Source organism: Triturus cristatus, chromosome 5_2, assembly GCF_964204655.1.
Source record: "Triturus cristatus chromosome 5_2, aTriCri1.1, whole genome shotgun sequence".
Taxonomy (NCBI): Eukaryota; Metazoa; Chordata; class Amphibia; order Caudata; family Salamandridae; genus Triturus; species Triturus cristatus.
In genome coordinates this window covers 971886576-971906333 of record NC_140588.1, presented here as the reverse complement: position 1 = coordinate 971906333, position 19758 = coordinate 971886576, and the positions used below count along the sequence as shown (strand labels likewise).

At 45.2% G+C, this 19758-nt stretch overlaps 1 protein-coding gene across 3 annotated transcripts in view; it reads right to left on the bottom strand.

Annotated features, from left to right (window-relative positions):
* PAK3 (p21 (RAC1) activated kinase 3) overlaps nucleotides 1-19758 on the bottom strand; it is a 347852-nt gene that overhangs the window by 28174 nt on the left and 299920 nt on the right. For all 3 annotated transcript variants that reach the window (XM_085608185.1, XM_085608186.1, XM_085608184.1), the window contains one exon: nucleotides 10113-10225. In XM_085608185.1, coding sequence (XP_085464311.1) covers nucleotides 10113-10225 — 113 coding nt within the window. The remainder of the gene's footprint in view (nucleotides 1-10112; nucleotides 10226-19758) is intronic.

The following is a 19758-nucleotide window of genomic DNA, read 5'->3' as shown; positions in this document are numbered from 1 at the left end:
GTGACATCACTCATGACATCACTGATGACATCTCAAATGACATCACTGATGACATCACTGATGACATCATCCAGTGAATGTGTGTTTTTCTGAAAATTAAATATGTTTTATATATGTATATTTCAAGGTCAATGGAAGAATAAATGGGTATATAAGTGTCTAAATGGACGATTTGTTTTTGAAAAATTGATTGTGTAACTGACTGATTAAGTGTATCATAGTGAATACATGGCTTAGTGAGTAATGTTTAAATATGTAAATATCTGTATCAGTCTCTCACTTTGTGTATAAGTGGCTGCATGGGTTGGTGAGTAGCTACATGGGTGTCTATATAGGTTATTAGTTGGTTTTTTGAGTATCAGTCTGAGTGTCTGCATGGTTCGGTGGGGGGTATTACGTAGTGCATAGGTGCATGAATGAGTGACTCACTGTTTGTATGTGTTGAACACAGCATGTGTGCAGGACTGTATGGGTGGATGAGTGTGTGTATGGGTGTGTTAGTGAGTGAATGACTGTCTCAATAGTGTCTTTATGAGTAACTACATATGTTTTAAACTAGTATATGTGACTATTGGTGTATATATGTGAGTATATGTGAGAGTGAGAGATTGAAAGAGTTCCTGTATGAATAAGTATGTGTTTCTATAAGTGATTGTTTAAAAGACTAAGTATGTGTAAGTTTCCGTAGAAGTAAGTATGGTGGTGTGTGTATAACTGTATATGCAAGTAAATGTATGTTTGATTCTTTATTAGCATGAGTGACTATGTGTGTGAGTAACTCTATGGATGAGTGGCATTGTGTAACAGGATGTATAGGTGTATGAGTACATATGATGAGTGAGTACATGTATGAGTGACTGTATAGGACTGTTGGTGAATGAGTGGATGTGTATGTGGATCTTAGAATTACTGAAGAGGTTGTTGTAACTGGTATTGGTATGGCCATTGTTTTGAAAATTTTAGTCTCTATTTTTGAATGTGTGTATCAAAGGTTATATTAGGGTGAGAGGAGGTCTGCCACTCTATCACAAGGATGATGTCATCAGTGATGTCATCAGTGATGTCATTTGAGATGTCATCAGTGATGTCATGAGTGATGTCACTGACCATGTCATGAGTGATGTAATATGTGACGTCATCAGCAGTGCATTGCGGGCGCGCGAGTTATAGTTAGCTGAACTAACTATAACGGGGGAATTTCAATGGTTTTGTACAAGTGAAAAGTCCAGCTAACTATAACACCCCTTAAACCTATGGTTTTTTCAGTGAATTTCTGAGGTTTTTTAAATGCTAATTCCTAACTATAACGTGCCTGAAACCTATGGTTTTTTCTGTGAATTTCAAAGGTTTTTTAAATGCTAATTTCTAACTATGCCTACAGAGATAGGACATGTGAAGAAAGAAGAAAAAATGCACAGAAAGAAACAAAAGAAGTGCAGAAAGAAGCAACAGAAGTCCTCAAATACGAAGATAAGTGCAGGAAGAAGGATAACGTGCAGAAAGAACAAAAAGAAGAGCAGAAAGAAGCCTTGTTGCAAAATCATCCTGTACCCTCAACTTTTTCAGACGGATACTGGTGGTAACTGAGTCTGACTAACCAGTCCTAGAGCCAGTGCTATGTTAAAAGACACTTAGAATACAGTGAAAACACCTACATACACTAGGGAACATTATGCGTTGGGGTCCCCCTGTGATTAGCATGACCTCCTCTGTAAGCCCCTAGTGTATAATAGGGCATGGGGATTAAAACTACCTCTTAAAACAGGCCACAGGGTGTTTTTGCACACGTTAACTCAGGCCCCGTCCCCTCCCTTCACCACTGTGTAAACACGCCCTGTGTCCATTTTTAGTTGGGAGATTAAGTTCATTTGAATCCTGAGGGTCCCTAGGGTCCAACTAGCCCACTAGGTACCTCCAGTAAGTGCCACAGAGCTGCGTTGCAGAGAGGTGTAAAAAGTGGCACGGCCTGGACCACCTCTCTGCAATGCAGCTCAGTGGCGCTTACTGGAAGCACTTGGTGGGCTAGTTAGCCCCCAGGGGCCCTCAGTATTGAAGGGAAATTATAACCCCAATTTAAAACATGCCATAGTGCGTGTTTGCACACGTCACCTCAGGCCCCGTCCCCTCCCTTCACCACTGTGTGAACGCGCCCTGTGGCTGTTCTAAGTTGAGAGATTAAGTCCCCCTGAATCCTAAGGGTCCCTAGGGTCAAACTAGACCACTAGGTACCTCCAGTAAGCGCCACAGAGCTGCGTTGCAGAGAGGTGTAAAAAGGGGCTTGGCCTCAGAACACCTGGCTGCAGCGCAGCTCCCTGGCGCATACTGGAGATGCCTGTTGGGGGCGCGTTTGCAGAGTGCTGCACGGAGGGGGCATGGCCTCCGGCACGATGCCAGTCTTTTATTTATTTTAGTTTTTTAAGAAGGGGGGCTGTTTGGTTCCCCTTCTTATTCTAATTTATTGGCCCTGATGACCCCATAACCCAGGGCCAGTCTCCTAATTATATTTTTTTGACCCCAATCCCCAGGGCCGGCCACTGTTTTTTATTATTTTTAAAAAATATATATTTATAGACACACCTAGGACATGCTGGACAAACCGTACGTACCTATCACCATGACGATTTGCGTGATATTCATTAAAAGGCGACTATGCATGCAATGAATCCACGTGGAATGTATTTACACCACTAGTGAAGCTCTGACATGTCTGATGCCCTACCGTGCCTAATCCTGGTAGACACCCTTGTCGTTTATTTATACAAACATGGGTAGCTATTGACGGGCACATTTAATACACATGCACACCAAGCCATTCAAAGGGGATTCGACAAAAATTCGACCAAAACTATGCAAGAAACCCCCCTCACGGTTAATAAAACACACATCCACTGCCGGATGTGTAATACTTTTTATTTTACTCTCTGGAAAGGGGACGAACATCACTTGAGAGTCACAGCGTGCTCCTGACAGAGCCCAATGCTGTGTTACACCCACCATTGCCTGCCGAGTGCCACACACCTCTGTGTTGTATTCCACTAGCTAGTGCATATGCTATGACACTCTCTAGCCCATGTGCACTGTAACACCACCCCGTGAATATGTCATGCCACACTTGTCTTCGCACGGGTTATATTGCCCCATCTAACGTGCCTTTCTCGATGCCTATGTTATAACGCACAGTGCTATGCCATACATATTACAATCTGGGATCCATATATTTGTCACAGTGCATATGCAACGTTACACTCCCCGGCACATATTTTATATTACAACTTTAGAGACTAGTTAGGTTAAACAACACTGCCGTGTGCATATTACACTCCAAGGCGCATATCGCATAGCACGCGCTAGTGCCTGTGCTTTCTCGCGCTCTCCAATGAATCTGTCATTGCGCACAATGTATTGCATATTATATTTCACGCCCGGTTCATCTTATATCACACTTTTTGGTGCATAGTTTATACCATACACTATATCTAGTTTTCATTTTTAATCGTGCTCTCAGGACTATGTTCTATATAACACTGTGTTCACCTACCCTTTTCACGGGCATTACATTTTGCGATAGGGGGTGGAGGGTCAGGGGGTGTTTCTGCCAAGTGAGCCCGGAGTCACAGTCACAAACGTCCTCTTCTTCCTGAATAAAAGTGAGATTATGCTGCATACTTGTTCATATTTTAAGTAGTTCGCACAGACACAATGTTTTAAAAACAATAAAGTTCCTAATACCCGCCTTCTCTGAACAGTTAGCTTGCTGCCCCATCCCCTTCCTCCCTATCCTCTGTTGTGTGAATCCATGGACTAGCCTCCTCCCTCCTGCCATGCATGGTCTGATGTGCTGCCACTGCCCTCAATTTAGTATGATGTACCAGTCCACTCCTCCTGCCCTCCATTGCCCAATTCTATGCCCCATCATTGACCTCCTGCTTAAACTCTGTGCTTAGTTTGCTGCCCCTATTCTCCTTCCCCCTGCCCTCCGATGTCTTTGTGCATGCCCCTGCTCCATCCTTTTTGCCCACCATGTCCCATGGACCTGCCACTCCTATCTACTCTGAGTGTTCTGTTGAGCTGCCACTCCCCTCCCACCTGCCTAGCATTGTCAGATGACTGTAACCTGTCCCTGCCACCTCCACCCTGCCTGTCTACATGCCATGCCCCTATCCTCTTCCTCCTGTCCTACATGGTCCATTGTACTGCCACACCCTTCTGCCCTCCCTGGTCTGTTGTGCTGCAACTGCTCCTCCTGCCTGCCCCGTGTGGTCTGTTGTGAGGTCCCTTCCCCTGAACTTTCTTGTCTGTGCACAGGTCCTGACCCTCCCTTCTATCCTCCATTGTCCTTTGTGCATGCCCCTCCACCCTCCTTCTTGCCCATCATAGCCATTGTGCTGCCACTAACCCTCCCACTTGCCATGCATGGTCTTCTGTGCTGCCATGGCCCCTCCCACCTTCCCTGTGTGGTCAGTTAGCTGCCCCTGAACCCCTCCCACCTTCCCTCCATGGTCTGTGTGTATGCCATCACAGTCTCACTGTTGCTCTTCATGGTGTGTCTTGCTTCTAGTGCCCATCCTGCCTGACCTCCATGGCTATCTTGCTGCTCCTGCCCTGCCCCCTTGCCCCCAGCCCTACTCCCTCCCTCCTGGCTTGTCTGTTCCATTGTAATGCCCCTGATCCGTCCCTCCTGCCCTTTATGGTCTGTTATGCTGCAGCTTTCTCTCCTGTCTGTCCATTATGGTCAGCTAGCTACCATTGCCTCTTGCCCCTCTGTTCTCTGTTGTCCATGTGCATGGTCCTGTCCCCTCCCTCTTGCTTTCTATGGATTGTTGTGCTGCACTCCCGTCCTGCATGCCCTGTGTGGTGTATTGTGCTGCTGCAAACCCTGATGCCTGCCCTGCAGGGTCAGTTTGGTGCACCTCTCCATGTCCCTCCTGTCCTCTGTTATCCAAGTCCATGTCCCTATCCCATTTCCTTCCATGATCCAATGTACCATACTTGCGAACATTTTGAACTTGGTAAGAGGGAGATTTTGAAAAAAAACTGGGGTATTGATTTTCCCCTTTGAGTTACATTGAAAAAGAGGATATTGTAGACAGGAGACAGATCAAATAAAGCCCATTTGAGCTTAAAAACATTGGACGTTTCCTGCCTGAATCGGGTCTGTTGGCATGTATGGTTGTACTACCATTGCCTCTTCCTTCTGCCCACAATGGTCTATTACATTGCCACAGCCTTGAAGGAGGGTAGATTTTCTATCACAGGGGGCCCCTGGCCCGTTCTGTCCACACCTGAAGTATGAGACCCTTGTCCTTGCCCTGCCAGCTGCATTTGTAGGCCGTATTAAATTGACCAGCGGGTCCTGGGTTGCTATATAATTATCCTGAGACATCCTTACCACTCAGCCAGCATAAAACCCCTGTGTAGGCCCTTCTGTTCAATATGTAGGCCTCTTTGTTAAATTGACCATAGCTCTGCAATTTTAGTGTATAGCAGTCTGAAGGCAGGTCTGCGAGGCCTTCTGATCCAAACTAGTAGCCCCCACCCTACCCGAGTGCTCCGTGCTCGGTATCAAAGTTCAACATCCCCCTGAAGCTGTCGACATACAGTAGGCTGCATCCTGGACTGGTACTTGCTTCCTGGGCAGGTTTCCCGCTTTTAAGGAAGTGGCAACCGCAGAGCGTCAAGTTAGGAGAACTGAGGAGATTTTATACATAAATATATTGAATTCCCGTACAATACCCATTATTTTCTGCTTGCTCTATGGAACTTACGATAAGCGATTGGCCTGAGAGACTGACCTTTTCACCCAGTCCATTGTCAGCATTAAGTGGGTAAATGACGAAATGTCTGGTAAAATCTGCAGACGAAGCTTTTGGGTAGCATACGTAGGTAGATGTAGCGTGCAAAGGAGCCCACAAAATGATATAAAAAGGGAGCACCCACAGATATCGACGGACTACCTCGCCGTCTGTATGTAGGTTAACAGGCAGTGCAGGTTTTCCCCAAGAGCTGGGAGCTCTTGTCTTCCTTTGCTTAAAATGTCTTGCTCTGCTTTGCTTGAAGTATCTTATTCTATTTTACCTATATGAAATGTCATGTTATGTTTAACCATTGTTCTCTTTACTTTTGCATTTAAAAGATTTTGTATTGTAATTGCAGGAATGCTTGCTCTAAGAGTAAACGTGAGTGTTCCTAGGTAACATTTTCCTTGGTGTAACTTGTTTCTCATGATGCATTTATAGATGTGTTTTCTCTCTCTCTCTGTCAGTACATTAATTGAGATACAGAGAATATTATGACAGCTGTATGATTATCTGGATTCTGTATTTTGTACTTTATGTCTCTATTCTGCGGTTTCTTTGAAGTTGCATCTTCTCATTAAACTGCCATTGTATTCTGCCTCCAATTCCATGTCTCATATGTCTGTTTTCTTCATTTTTGGAGCAAGCGTTCCTAGGCACCCCGGCTCAAATTAAGGTGCCCCTTTTGTCCCTGACTCACTCTCCTGCTCAGTTCTGTGGTGGCTCCCGGGGATCTGGGGACCGCCCCTAGCTTCCTTGACCCGTAATAGATCTTCCCTCCAACAGCCTCTCTTGCAAGTCCTGTATTGTTGGTTTGTTGCCCCTGCCCCCCTTTCCACTGCCCTCCATAGTCTGTTGTGCTTCCACGGCCCTTCCTGCCTGCTCAGTGTGGTTAAATTGTTGCCTTTGCACCCTCCTACCTGCCTTCAATTTTCAGAGTCCGTGCCCCTGGCCTCTGCCTCTCAACAGTATCCTAATGAACAACTAGATTGCTAACATTCTATATTTATTACAAAAGTGTGGAACGCCTGACATCATCTTGATGTAATCAAAACTGTAATACCTAGAGCATTTCCTTTAGAAATTACATATATGAGAGGGTCTTATTGGCATCAAAATTATGGTTAGTGCTCTAAAAGACTAAAATAAAGACATATTTTCTGAGTTTTCAAATAGCGACAAAGCACTTTTAAATTATTTGTTATCTTTATGTTTTTTTATCCAGTTGACCACTTGATTAAATGTTGCACTTAGGGGAGAGGATGTGGTGTTACTTCCAGAACTGCAGACTTTGCAACTGGGGAACCAGGTTGAAGTTTCTGCTTCAGCTCGACATTCTGTGATTCTGGTCAAATCACTTAGTCTCCCCATGTCTACAACCAAAATGAATTTGTTCTTGTGTGATGTAACCAATGCTCATGTAAAGCACTCCAATACCTGACAAGTCTGCACTATATAACACTGCAAAAACACAAAATAATAAGTGTTTTGCACACTTCTGTCATTGGGCTATATTTGGGCTACATCTGGTTGATTTTGGGCTACATTTGGGCTCTTTTGTCTCCGGTGGCCATCTTGGGAGATTTATTTGTTATGAAGTTTCCTAATTTCCTCATGTACTGCAGTCTCCTCAGTAGGAAATGCTTTCAGTTTTTTACTTTGATTCCATCATGAAGGTATTCAGATATGTCACACATTTGCCATAAATTCTGAATGTTAGCACTCTAGTTGCTCATTAGATCACTGTAGTAAAACTACTCCACCATGGAAGTCTGCTCCTGGTATTAAAAGTGCATGTTTCAGTCTGCATGTCAGAATTTTTTAATGAAATAGAAGAGGATTTGAGAAGTCACTCAAAATGTGCCCTCATTTTCTTTCTTCAGCATTAATCATAATTTCTATGGCAAAATGAACCTCCTCATTGTGTTCCTTTTTAAATTAAATGTTTTAAGTGTTACCAGTTTATTCCAATCAAGATGGCTTCAGGTGTGCCATACTTTTGTCATAATGAAGACAGTAAGCGCTCTAGTTGTTTTTAAGAACATTCTAGGACATTCTGTCATTGGGCTATACTTGGGCTACATCTGGGTGATATTTGGGCTACATTTGGGCTCTTTTGTCTCTGGTGGCCATCTTGGGAGACTTATTTGTTATGAAGTTTCCTAATTTCCTCATTTACTGCAGTCTCCTCAGTAGGAAATACTTTCAGTTTTTTACTTTGATTCCATCAAGAAGGCATTCAGATGTGTCACACATTTGCCATAAATTCAGAATGTTAGCACTCTTTTTGCTCATTAGATCACTGTAGTAAAGCTACTGCTCACCAGGGAAAACTGCTGCTGGTATTCAAAGTGCATGTTTCAGTCTGCATGTCAGAATTTTTTAATGAAATAGAAGAGGATTTGAGAAGTCACTCAAAATGTGCCCTAATTTTTCTTTCTGCAGCACTAATCATACTTTTTATGGAAAAATGAACCCCCTCATTTTGTTCCTTTTTAAATTAAATGTTTTAAGAGTTACCACTTTAATCCAAGCAAGATGGCTTCAGGTGTGCCATACGTTTATCATAAGTAGGACTGTTAGCGCTCTAGTAGTTCTTTGGAACACTCTGGGAAGCTGCAGTAGAACACAAAGGAATCAACTGACAGTCTCTGCCCTTGTTGGATGTACATGTTTTACTGAGAATGTCAGACTTCATTCTCACATGACTGAGAAAGATAATGTGAATTTACAGAAAATAAGCTCTCAGTTTAGCCTATAGATCACCTTCCAAACCTCTGTGGTAAAAGCATGAGAAAATATTTTTCTCTCAATCATGATATCCCAGCAGAAGGCTTTTTCACATGGTGAAATCACCTTAGAACATACCACAATTCCTAAAATGAGTATGGTACCATCAACAAATGATTTATAATGTAACTAAAGTCTTAAAACCTTCTATTAACTGCAATGCTTTTTAATGAGGTGCTATCATGTATATTGGTCCCAAGATGGCTGCCCACACTTCTTGGATGAAGTGCTGACAGCCAATCAGATCTCAGGATGAGATGTGTGGTTAGGCTCCGCCCACATATATATATGCTTTTAAATGCTATTTACTCAGGAAATACTGAACAGATTTACACCAGACCTGCAAAAGGCACTTCCTTGACCTTATGGCTACCTCTCTGCCAAATTTCAAGTAATTCTGTTCAGCCGTTCGGGCTGTAGCTGTGTCTAAAGGTCCTATGGAAAAATGCATGGGGAAAACACGTTTTGGGACCCCCCTTTTTTCTCGGCCCCTGCTTGACGAATCCCCCCGAGACTTTCAGGGTAGGAGCGGAGCGTAGCGCCCCACCTATTTTGAAAATTTCGCGAGGATTCGTCGACCGGCGCCAAAGTTATTCCAAATAGAATGTTGCGGATTTCCTATGGAAACAGGGTCCTAACTATAACTACCTACTGGCGACCGCCAGTAGGTAATATATATATATATATATATATATATATATATATATGGTACATAAAACAGTAATCGTGAAAGTTAATTTTTAGTAGATGCCTCTGATAGTGATAAACTAAGCTACTAGGCAAAGTGTTTACAGAATACAATTGTAAGTATAAGCTACACAGTCTAACATTTCCTCATCATAACAAATTAACACCTTTGTTGATTTGTTGTGCTCAAGACAGCAACAAAGTGAACATGGTGATATTGACACAGACTGTAAAATAAAATACCAATAAACTAAGCACGTTTCCTTTACCCCTAATTTGGACGCAGTGGTAATTTTTTTATTTCTAAATACAATTCTTAAATCTTTGTGGTGTGCCTGAAATATGTGCAGCATGTTTTCCGAGGGAACCAAGGAAGAACACCCAAGTACAGGTGGGTCTCATCATTATTAATTAGTTAGCACAGTGTGCTTCAGCAAACCATTTTTAAAACAAGCATTAGCAAACCCAATAGGACTGGTATTGGCTGCCATCATTTTATCTTTTTCAGTGCATGTTTTGTCATGGTTTTGCAAGCTCGTATTGTTGAGGAAGCTGCTGTTGGCCCATCAAGCTAAAAAAAAAAAATCTAGAAACACAGACCCAGAATTGTACTCGTCAGCAACCATTTTTGCAACACATATCCATATTTTGCACAAGTTAAGCATTTCCACTTTTGAACAATGACTGAGATTTGACTCTTTGAATATTACCTTCAATGGAAATCTCCCACTGATCTCTCCCCCAAAAACTCTTTCCAGGCACTAAGGGATAATAAAAGCGGCTTCTCCACAGAAGCTACCGACCCACAAATCCACAATCAAGAATTTTTATATGACTTACCTGTCTAAATAATTTACAATGTTGCTGTTTTTATTTTCCCTCATGACTAATATTTCATTAATAATTAATTCCTTTTTGGGCTGCTGCTGGAGGTTCATTTGCTTTATCGCCACCTAGAAAGAAACAAGCAAAAACCATGACTACGACACCAAGAACAGCATTTTAGAAGATGTACACGAACAGTAGTGAAATCACTAGGCCAGAGTACAGAGCCAAAATATTATTGGGCGATACGGCCATCTACGAGAAGGTCCAGCACTCGAGTGGTCTCCGTACCCGCCAGCGTGCAGCAATTCCTTTGGACGCTTCAGACTGTCCTACCAATGAAATTTACATTGCAGTTTAGAACGAATTCTGCGGATATCACTGGTATTTGTAAACACAATCCTGTCAAAAGCACATTATTTCACTATGACTCGTTTAGTATTCTACAAATATTTTAAGAGGTTTCAATTTAACGTGCCATGCTATCTACAAGGATGGTTCATTCTGGTTTAATCTGATCTGGGAAGTCAAAAATGCAAATGAGAATACAAATTAAACACAAGTAAAGCCAATGTTCTTATTTTCCCTCTGAATAGCTGAAGCAGGAAGCAAATGGCACAAAAGGGGCTGATACACAAAACCATTGATGATCACCATTTGGATTTTGGGATAGAGAAATAACCGGGAGAGAGAGAGTGTGAGAGATAATAGAGAGAAGGAGAGATAACAGAGAGAGAAAGATAACACCGAGAGAGAGATAGGAGAGAGAGAGAGAATATACACACCTCTCTCAGAATTGAAGGTCTTCTACACGTGGGCGATCTTTCAGAAGCAAAGGCAAATAAAGATAAAGGCCAGCGGTACATAACAATGGCAGAATGGGGCCAAAATAGATTTCAACACCACAAAATAAAATGGACGGAGTGTTCAAAGATTTCAATCCCCCCAGTCACAAATCTGTGTTTAATCTATCCTTATTTTGCTTGCTACGCCACACCAGTTTAGACCCAGCCATATGCAAATCAGTCTTGACCCTGATCCCCATGGGAACAGTCCAGCCCAAACTGCCAAGGCAGGTCCTCCCTGGACTGAAAACAAGCATCCTGGGACCGGTTTCGGTGTGTTCATATACCGCCTAACTGACCTGAGTCCCATACTCCTTGTGTCACTCGACTCAAGCTAGCCTGGCTGATGAGGGGTGATACCCTGAAACCGGTCCTAGGATGCTTGTTTCCGGTTCAGGGAAGACCTAGCTTGGCAGTTCAGGCTGGACTGCTCCCATGAGGCACAGGGTCAAGACTGATTTGCGGGGGCGTGGCTATGCGGCAAAGCAAGATGGCCGGAGGCTAGGGTCGCTCCGTTCCACCCTTCCTCTGACACGTTAATACGGCTCATAAATCCGCTCCCCGAGGTGGGGATTGGCCGTCAGAAGAATCGCTGATTGAAATGAGCCCATACTCGAGCCAGAAGAGTAACCGGGGTCGAAGATAGGGACGCGACCAACTGCGGCCTTCGCCGGTGTGAAAGCCGAGACCTAAAGTGACAGCCGCCCCCAAGGGAGTGCAGGCAAATGGCGGTGAGAATCTGTCGCGGACCAGGTGATTGGGTCGGCGCTTTCACGGGCGCTACCACAGGGAGGCAAGCAAGATCGCCGGTGAGGACAACCGTGGCCGGCGGTGCTGCGTTGCGGACGAAGACAGCTGTGGCTGAGACGCTGCGGCCGAAGGCAGATATGATTTGACGGTGGAGTGGTGGGGGCGCTGAGGTCCGGCCGGCGGGGCAGCGACGGTGAGGGGGTAGGAGCCACTGGTGAAGAGAGACCATGCCACACTACAGTCCTCCCTGGAGGGCCCCAGGGCTGCGTTGCAATCAGAGGGGGCGCCCTGAGCCACACGGCCAGAAGTTGGAGGAACATACCCCCACGGGAGTCGGAGGTAGTGATCCTGTAACACGAGGGACGGGCAGCTGGAGGGTGCACTACCTAGGATTCAACCGGGAGACCAGTACCAGTGACATTGGAAAGCGACAGGCAGACAGCCATACTCCCCCTGGTGTCTACCAGACTCCGGTGGTGACGCATTGACGTGGGACCCACATCGCCCATCTTCTCTTCACCTCCCTCTCAGATCTATTGAGTGCCACTGCCCCGGTGGAAATTGACAGACCCTGAAGCAGCAGCACAGCAGCACAGCCAGTGGGGACGGCCGGTATTGAGGAACCAGAGCTATAGAGTGCGCACTCTGGAGGTGCCCTGGCAGTACAAGAACTACTATCCGAGGAATGATTTAAGCTCCAGCGAAAACATACTCAGCGATGTCGGCCCACTGGTGGGGGGCATGATACCAGCATTGAAGATATCGTAGGGGAGGAGATCGTGGCCTGGAGAAGAGACAGAGAGGGACCGGAACTCAAATACCGCTGAACGCTGATCTCCCTTGACAAAGCATAGTGGTGGGTCCTAAACTCATAAAAAACTTGGGAACCCACCCCTTGCGGTAAACGAACAGGGCCCAGGAACTCTAATAGCCGTGGGGCCTTGGGGTTTAGGCGAAGCTGAACCGGACCATCATGTCGACCACGAGAGGCCCTAAGGTCACACAGCATAATAAACTGGACACCCGACGGTGGCTCTATCTGAGCAGCAACAGCCCAAAGATAAACCGGTGGGGGGGAGCAGAGGGCGACATTGAAGGATGTCATGGAGGCAATCACAGTGGTCCGCACGTCCATGGAACAGAGAATGGACACAATATTCTCGGAAGTAATGCTCATCAGGGCAGACCTCACGACAAACAGGGAAAAGGTCAAGCAATTGGAAATTACCACGACGAGTCTGGTGAGCGATACCGCACAGCTGCAAAATGACATCCAGGAACTAAAAGCATTCCGGAAATTCGCAGAAGGCAAACTTGATGACTACGAAGGGCGTACAAGGCGCAACAACGTACGCATTTTAGGGGTGCCGGAGAACGCAGAGGGACAAGCTACAGAACTCTTTGTGGAGAACTTAATCACCGCCCACCTCCAACCAAAAGGTCTGTCGAACCTCTTTGTGATTGAAAGGGCCCACAGGGTCCCGGAGGGTCGGCCAAGACCCGGGGCCCCTCCACGCCCGTTACTGGCCAGGCTTTTAAACTACCGGGATAGAGATGTTATCCTACAAACGGCCAGAGTGGCGCCGCCGCTCAGGTATGAGAACTCAGAAATCACCTTCTTCCCGGACTTCACGCAGGCAGTGCAAAGACAGAGGCGGTCATTTCTGGCAGTCAAAAAGAGATAAAGGCCTGAAATACGCAATGTTGTTTCCAGCCCAGCTCCGAGTGCAGGCCGAAGGAAAAACCAGATTCTTTGACTTTCCAGAGGCCGCCGCCGAGTGGCTAGACGGATGGAGGGACACGAAGGAGCACAACTCCCATGGACACGGAGTCTGATCGCCCTAAACAATTGCAACTGGAGCCGGGGTTGGTGATCCAGGGGAACAACCCACTCACCATCGAACAATGCCTGCCTGAGGCAGGAACAGGTAGAACGCCGTTGGGGCAGATATGGTCTTGAGAGTTCATGACTAGTAAACTAAGAATAATGCAGCCTGTCCCTGCCTGGGGACTTTAATAGATCAGACACCAGGGCAAGGGAGGGAGGAACGGGACACAATACTCCCACCCTCTCCCCCCAGTTTTCTTCTTTTACATTAGTCGTTGGGCGACAGGCACTCTGCATTAAAAGAGTTATGAGCAGTTTCAAGCCCAGAGTGCAGGGAAGCAGGGAGGGGGGTAGTTGGGTGGGGTTGTTGAATTGTTGTTTGGTTGTGTTTAATCAACATGGTATCACTGATCCATCGAAAGTAACTGTTGGGAACACGTAGGTCCTGATGAATACGCAATGGGATAAAAGCATTAAGTTGATGAATTGGAACGTTAATGGGCTGGGGGACAAAGTTAAAAGGTGTGTGGTATTGCAACATATTAGGCGACACGCCCCAGACGTGGTATTGCTCCAAGAAACACACTTGGTGGGCAACACTTGCAAAGCAATAAATAGGTGGGGATACAAGCTGATAGCACACTCAGGCTTCACCACGGGCTTGAGGGGAGCTGGGATACTGCTGAGGAATTCCTTCCCCATGACAGTAAATTCCACATGGGCTGATGCATGGGGAAGATACATAGGGATCACGGGGCAATGGGAAGGGAATACGTTGACCCTTATGTCTGTTTATGTGCCACCAGGCCTCCAGGGGCTCGCGTTCAAAGACCTGGGCTCTATACTGCTATCAATCCCAGACAGCCTCCTGATTGTGGGAGGAGATCTTAACTCAGTGGTCTCTGGCACACTTGACCGTCACCCACCTCGTGAACTAGGCCCTTTGAACTCCTGGCTGCCAGACTTCTTAGAGACCCTGGGATTTGTTGATGCCTGGTGGGCTTTTCACCCCGACAGTATCCAGCACACCTACCACTCGGGGGCTCATCATAGTCTATCGCGAATTGACTACCTACTGGTTCCATCACCCCTTGTTACACACGTTCAGGAAATAAGGCAAATGGAGCGAGGCATCTCTGATCATTCCCCAATATGGGCCCAGCTTGTTATTGGCCAACACAGGGTGGGTAGAGTCGCCCCCATCAATCCCTGGCATCTCCATAATCCGTAGGTCCGTAAAGCATTGTACAAGGCAATAGACTCCTATTTCCAGGAAAATGAGGGATCGGTCCACTCCCACCAGACGATGTGAGAAGCATTTAAAGTGGTAATAAGGGGACAAGCACTCTCCCAGATAGCCAGGGTGCAGAAAGAGAAGTTAAAAGAGGAAGTTGCAGCGGAAAATGAAATCCTCCGACTGGAGGAAGAGCTTGATGAGGAGATAATGCCAGACAAACTTCATGTTCTGCAGCTTAAGAGAGACAGTTACAAGGCAATAGTGACCGATAGAGCCAAAGCACTGGGTAGAGAGACGCAGGGCAGAATATATGATCTTGGAGACAAGGCGGGGAAGTTAATTGCATGGCTAGACAAAAGAGAACTTGCGAGTAGACTGCTACCTGAGCAAGCTGGCAGAGCAGGCCAATCCCCAGGAGATAGCAAACACACTCGCGGCTCACTATAGCGAGATATATCACTCACAGACGGTGGGCACAACAAGTGATTCTCAACAACTGCTTGAGGACGTCACCCTACCATCCCTCTCGGCCGAGGACCTAAAATTGATAGAAGGCGATCTCACCAACAATGAGATAGACCAAGCAATTAGAAGCCTCAGATCGGGAAAGGCACTGGGCCCAATGGTCTACCGATTGAGCTCTACAAGCTTAGACCAAATAGACTCGCCCCGTACATACGTGTGATTTATGAGGAAAGTAAGGAGCAAGGTGCGCTTCCGCGAGACCAGAGGATTGCGACGCTGGTCACAATACATAAGGAGGGCAAGCCAGAGACGGACTGTGCATCTTATAGGCCAATCTCTCTGTTGAATGCAGAACCCAAGATCTTAGCCAAGCTCCTTGCCAACCGACTAGTTAAAGTGATGAGTGGACAGGTTCACCCAGACAAATCGGGCTTCATGCTTCAGCGTAACACAGCGCTAAACTTGAGCAGAGTGCATGAGGTGATGGGAAGGGCGGCCACAATTCAAGAGGCGGCAATCATTGTATCCCTGGATGCCACAATGGCATTCGACACCGTCGAATTGCCGTACCTCTTCGCAGTCCTCGTGAAAATAGGATTCAGACCGCACTTTATCCAATGGATCAAGCTCCTCTACTCGGAACCTTTATCCCAAGTGGTCGTAAACAGCAAAAAGTCAGAAGTATTCACGCTGAGCAGAGTGACTAGTCAGGGCTGCCCACTCTCCCCTCCTGTTCGCGCTAGCGTTGGAGCCATTGGCATCGAGGATTCGTAAGGATCCAGTGATACGAGGACTGCGGTGGGCAGACACCTGGGAAGATCGCATCTCAATGTAGGAGGACAACATTCTCCTATTTCTGGCCTCCCCAAAAGTATCACTCATGAGTGTACTAGACATATTCGCAATTTTTGGCAGATACTCTGGCTATTCGATCAACTGGAGTAAATCCATAATATATGTCCTCAAAGGCACCTGTCCTCCCAAAAGGATGCCCAGCTCAGGTCACCACAGTAGGTTTTAAGTACCTGGGCATTTTCATCACAGCAGATCCCATACGTCGGTTCGACCAAAACCTCCTGCCACCCCTGCAAAGCGGTAAGCTGGAGAGCGCTCCCACTCTGGTTGCTGGGCAGGGCGTGGCTTTTTTAAAATGATGTCCCTGCCCCGCTTCCTATATGTGTTGCAAGACTCCCCTGACCTAGTTCCTGCAAGTTATTTTAGGGAAATCGAAAACCTGCAAAGAAACTCATTGTGGAATGGAAAACCCAGCATAGCTCCCGATAAACTCAATCTCAGCTGGTATGATGGTGGAACTGGCCAGATCACTGACTTACAAAAAACTAATTAATAACTCCAGTGACCCACTCCGACGCACAAGAGAGAAATGGGAAAGAGACGGTATAGTCCTAGATGACGAGGACTGGACAATGGCAGTGGCCTCTCCGCAGGAGGTGGCTATATCAGCTAGGCTACGGCTCGTGCAGCTAAAACTTTTGCATAGAGTATACATAACCGGACCATGCCTAGTGAAAATGGGGGAGGCGAGAGACGGGGACTGCAGGAGAAACTGTGGACGTGAGGGAACCTTTATGCATATATTGTGGGACTGTGAACATATCCAACGGTACTGGTGTAAAATACACGGAGTCCTCAGCGAGGTACTCATACTTATAATTCGCCCAGAAGCCAAGAGATGTCTCCTGAATGTGTTGGAGCCCACAGACTTAAACAACAAGCGCACCATATGGGCAACACTGGGTCTTATGGTAGCGAAGAGGAACATAGCGCAGCTCTGGGGGGCCATTCACACGCCAACAATAGAGGCCTGGAAAAGGGACATGGATTGGTGCATGTTCAGGGATAAGACAGTGTACGTGGCACGGGGGTGCCCCCAAAAATGGTCTCATGTCTGGGATGACTGGAATGTATATGGAGGTAATGTCTGTACCCCACCGAGCGTTCCCATGCACGATGACCCACCATCGCCGTGAATACTGTAGCAGCTAAAAGTAATAACTCATGTACCGGTCAGAATGTAAGCCTAATGTACCAAGGACTTATCCACACTGTGATGTACCTTGTAGTGTTGATGCTTAAATGTTCAATAATAAAAAATAAATAAATTTAAAAAAAAGACTGATTTGCATATAGCTGGGTCTGAACTGAGGTGGCAAAGTGAGCTAAAGAACGATGTTGGATTCAACCCAGATCTGTGACTGGTGGTGAGTGTCTGAAAAGTTTCAGCGCTCCATCCATCATCTCCTTGTGTTTACTTAACAGTTAAAGCACAGCCCAAAATCTGTCAATCAAGACCTGCATTTGCTTAGTTCACCACTTCTATCAGGTTTTACTTGGGAGCACCCGCGCCAGTAAATGTGTTAGATATGGCACTTATACCTTTGTTGGATATATACATTACACCCTCAATGCTTTTCCTTCATGCATATATATCCCACAGAGTATCCTAACAAGCCTGGATCGAAGATAGTAGGCGGTATGCAATAAAGTGAGAGATTCCGTAGGTACCCGTGACTGTTACACATCTACGCTTGTACATTGTGCATAGGATTTTGAACTGTACTCTACGTTGGGAAGTAAATGGGCAGTTTTCAAGGGAGGTGGCGTACAATCCATTTTCAAAGGTTCAAGAGAATATGGGAGATTAATTCTGGGTTTTTTGCAGTTTACATTATTTTGGTGGTTAGGAGGGTCAGAAGGGAGCTCCTGTGTAGATGAGGCTACTGTGGTCTAGTTGAAATACCACCACACATTGAATACGTTTTTCAAGAGTATTCAACAGTGAGAATGGGAGAACCAACAACGTATCTTCGGTAAGGTTGTGCTTTTATAAATCATGTGTACCTGTTGGGAAAAGGTATTTGTTTACAGAGTTTTTGTATAGCACGGACCTGGCTTTCAGGATTTTCTAGCTTTCTACAGGAGGTTGGGGGATCACAAACAGTTTTTATATCTAACAAGGAAAACAAAGGCTTGAAATGGGCAAGGAGGTACATAATATCTCACAGGCTGGTGATATAAAGACCATAAATATGCCAATTACTTACATATATCAGGGCAAGCTCAATAATCTTATAATACATGGGATTCTGCAACCACTGCATAAAAACCCAGCTAGAATTGTTTTATATTATTAGGTGACTTGAGACACACCCAATCACCAATTAAAGAAATTACGTAAGACCTGAACCGTAGTAACTCTCTACAGTGGAGTCTGATGTCACAATGCCTGCTGCCAGAGCCCACAGCAAAGGAGTAAGGTAGGTCAAGTCAAGGAGCATAATTAAAAGCAGCTGTTCGAAACGTTGCTTTTCTTTCTTCTGCTCTGCTTTTCTGTTCAGCGGCAATCAAAAAATTTATATTTATGGTAACATTTATTTTTTGCACTCTTTAGGCAATTGTAGAAAAGTTAGAATCTTTCTGAATGCTTCTACATGGCTTTTTAAAAAAAACTAAACTGCTTCTAATATCTTTTTGCAACAAGCATTTATTAGCGGTTTTCAAATGTTTAATTATGCAATAGAGATTTTATTTTTATTCTTCATGTTTGCAAACATGCTCTTTCTCTCATATGAAAGAGCTATGCACCAAGGATTTAAGTAGTTTGTGGGGAAGGTGATGGAGTCAGGATGTATTATAAGGAATAAAGTATCCCTCGCTGTACATGATAAAGATATTGCAAGTCAGTCGGAGTTTCATACCCATATAAATCGTCTATATGGTCATGGAACTAATCTGTAACTTGCAATGTCCTTATAATGTACTGTAGCGGGTACTTTATCCCAAATATCATGACTGGGGTATAAGAGGAGCATGTAGAAGTCAGCATTGGAGAATCTTATATCAGGTTAGGAAGTATAATTCATTTACATAAACAAGGAAACAGACATCTTGGTCTTCCATATATTAGCAGGGCGGTAAAAAAACCCAGAAACAAACTACTATCTTGTAGGATGGGGATTTATAAATGGCAAATATACCAATCAATAACACAGGCTTGATATTCTTTTTAATCCTAAGGTCGCAAGAGAACAAAGTATGAGTGAACGAGGGCAAAGACTGCAGTCTCATCCAGCGAGATGAGAGTAATGAAGGTGCAATAACAGTACCATGCCATAATATGTGGATTTTTAAACATGTTTATGGTGTGCACCTTAATATTAGGATTGCCTACTGCTTCATTTAAGAGAAAAATAAATACAGAGGGTTTGTGTCCAGTTTGGACATATATATAGTTCTGTGAGCCTGAGAACCAGTGGGTAGCAAAGTGTAGGCATCTAGAAAGGTTCTGAGCTCTTTTTTTTTTTTAAAGATGTGCAATAAATGTGCTTTCCTGATGGATAGTGGCAGGGAGTTTCATAGTTTGGAGAGCTTCAGTTAAAGTTTAGATAAGGGTTCCTTTGGGGTTTTGGAGTCTCCAGTCATAGGGAGCGTTTGTTCCTATAGCCTCGGGAAGGGGCAGCGGGAGCAAGGAGTATATGGCTTTTGTATAGGGAAGGCTTTGCTTCGGAGACTGCC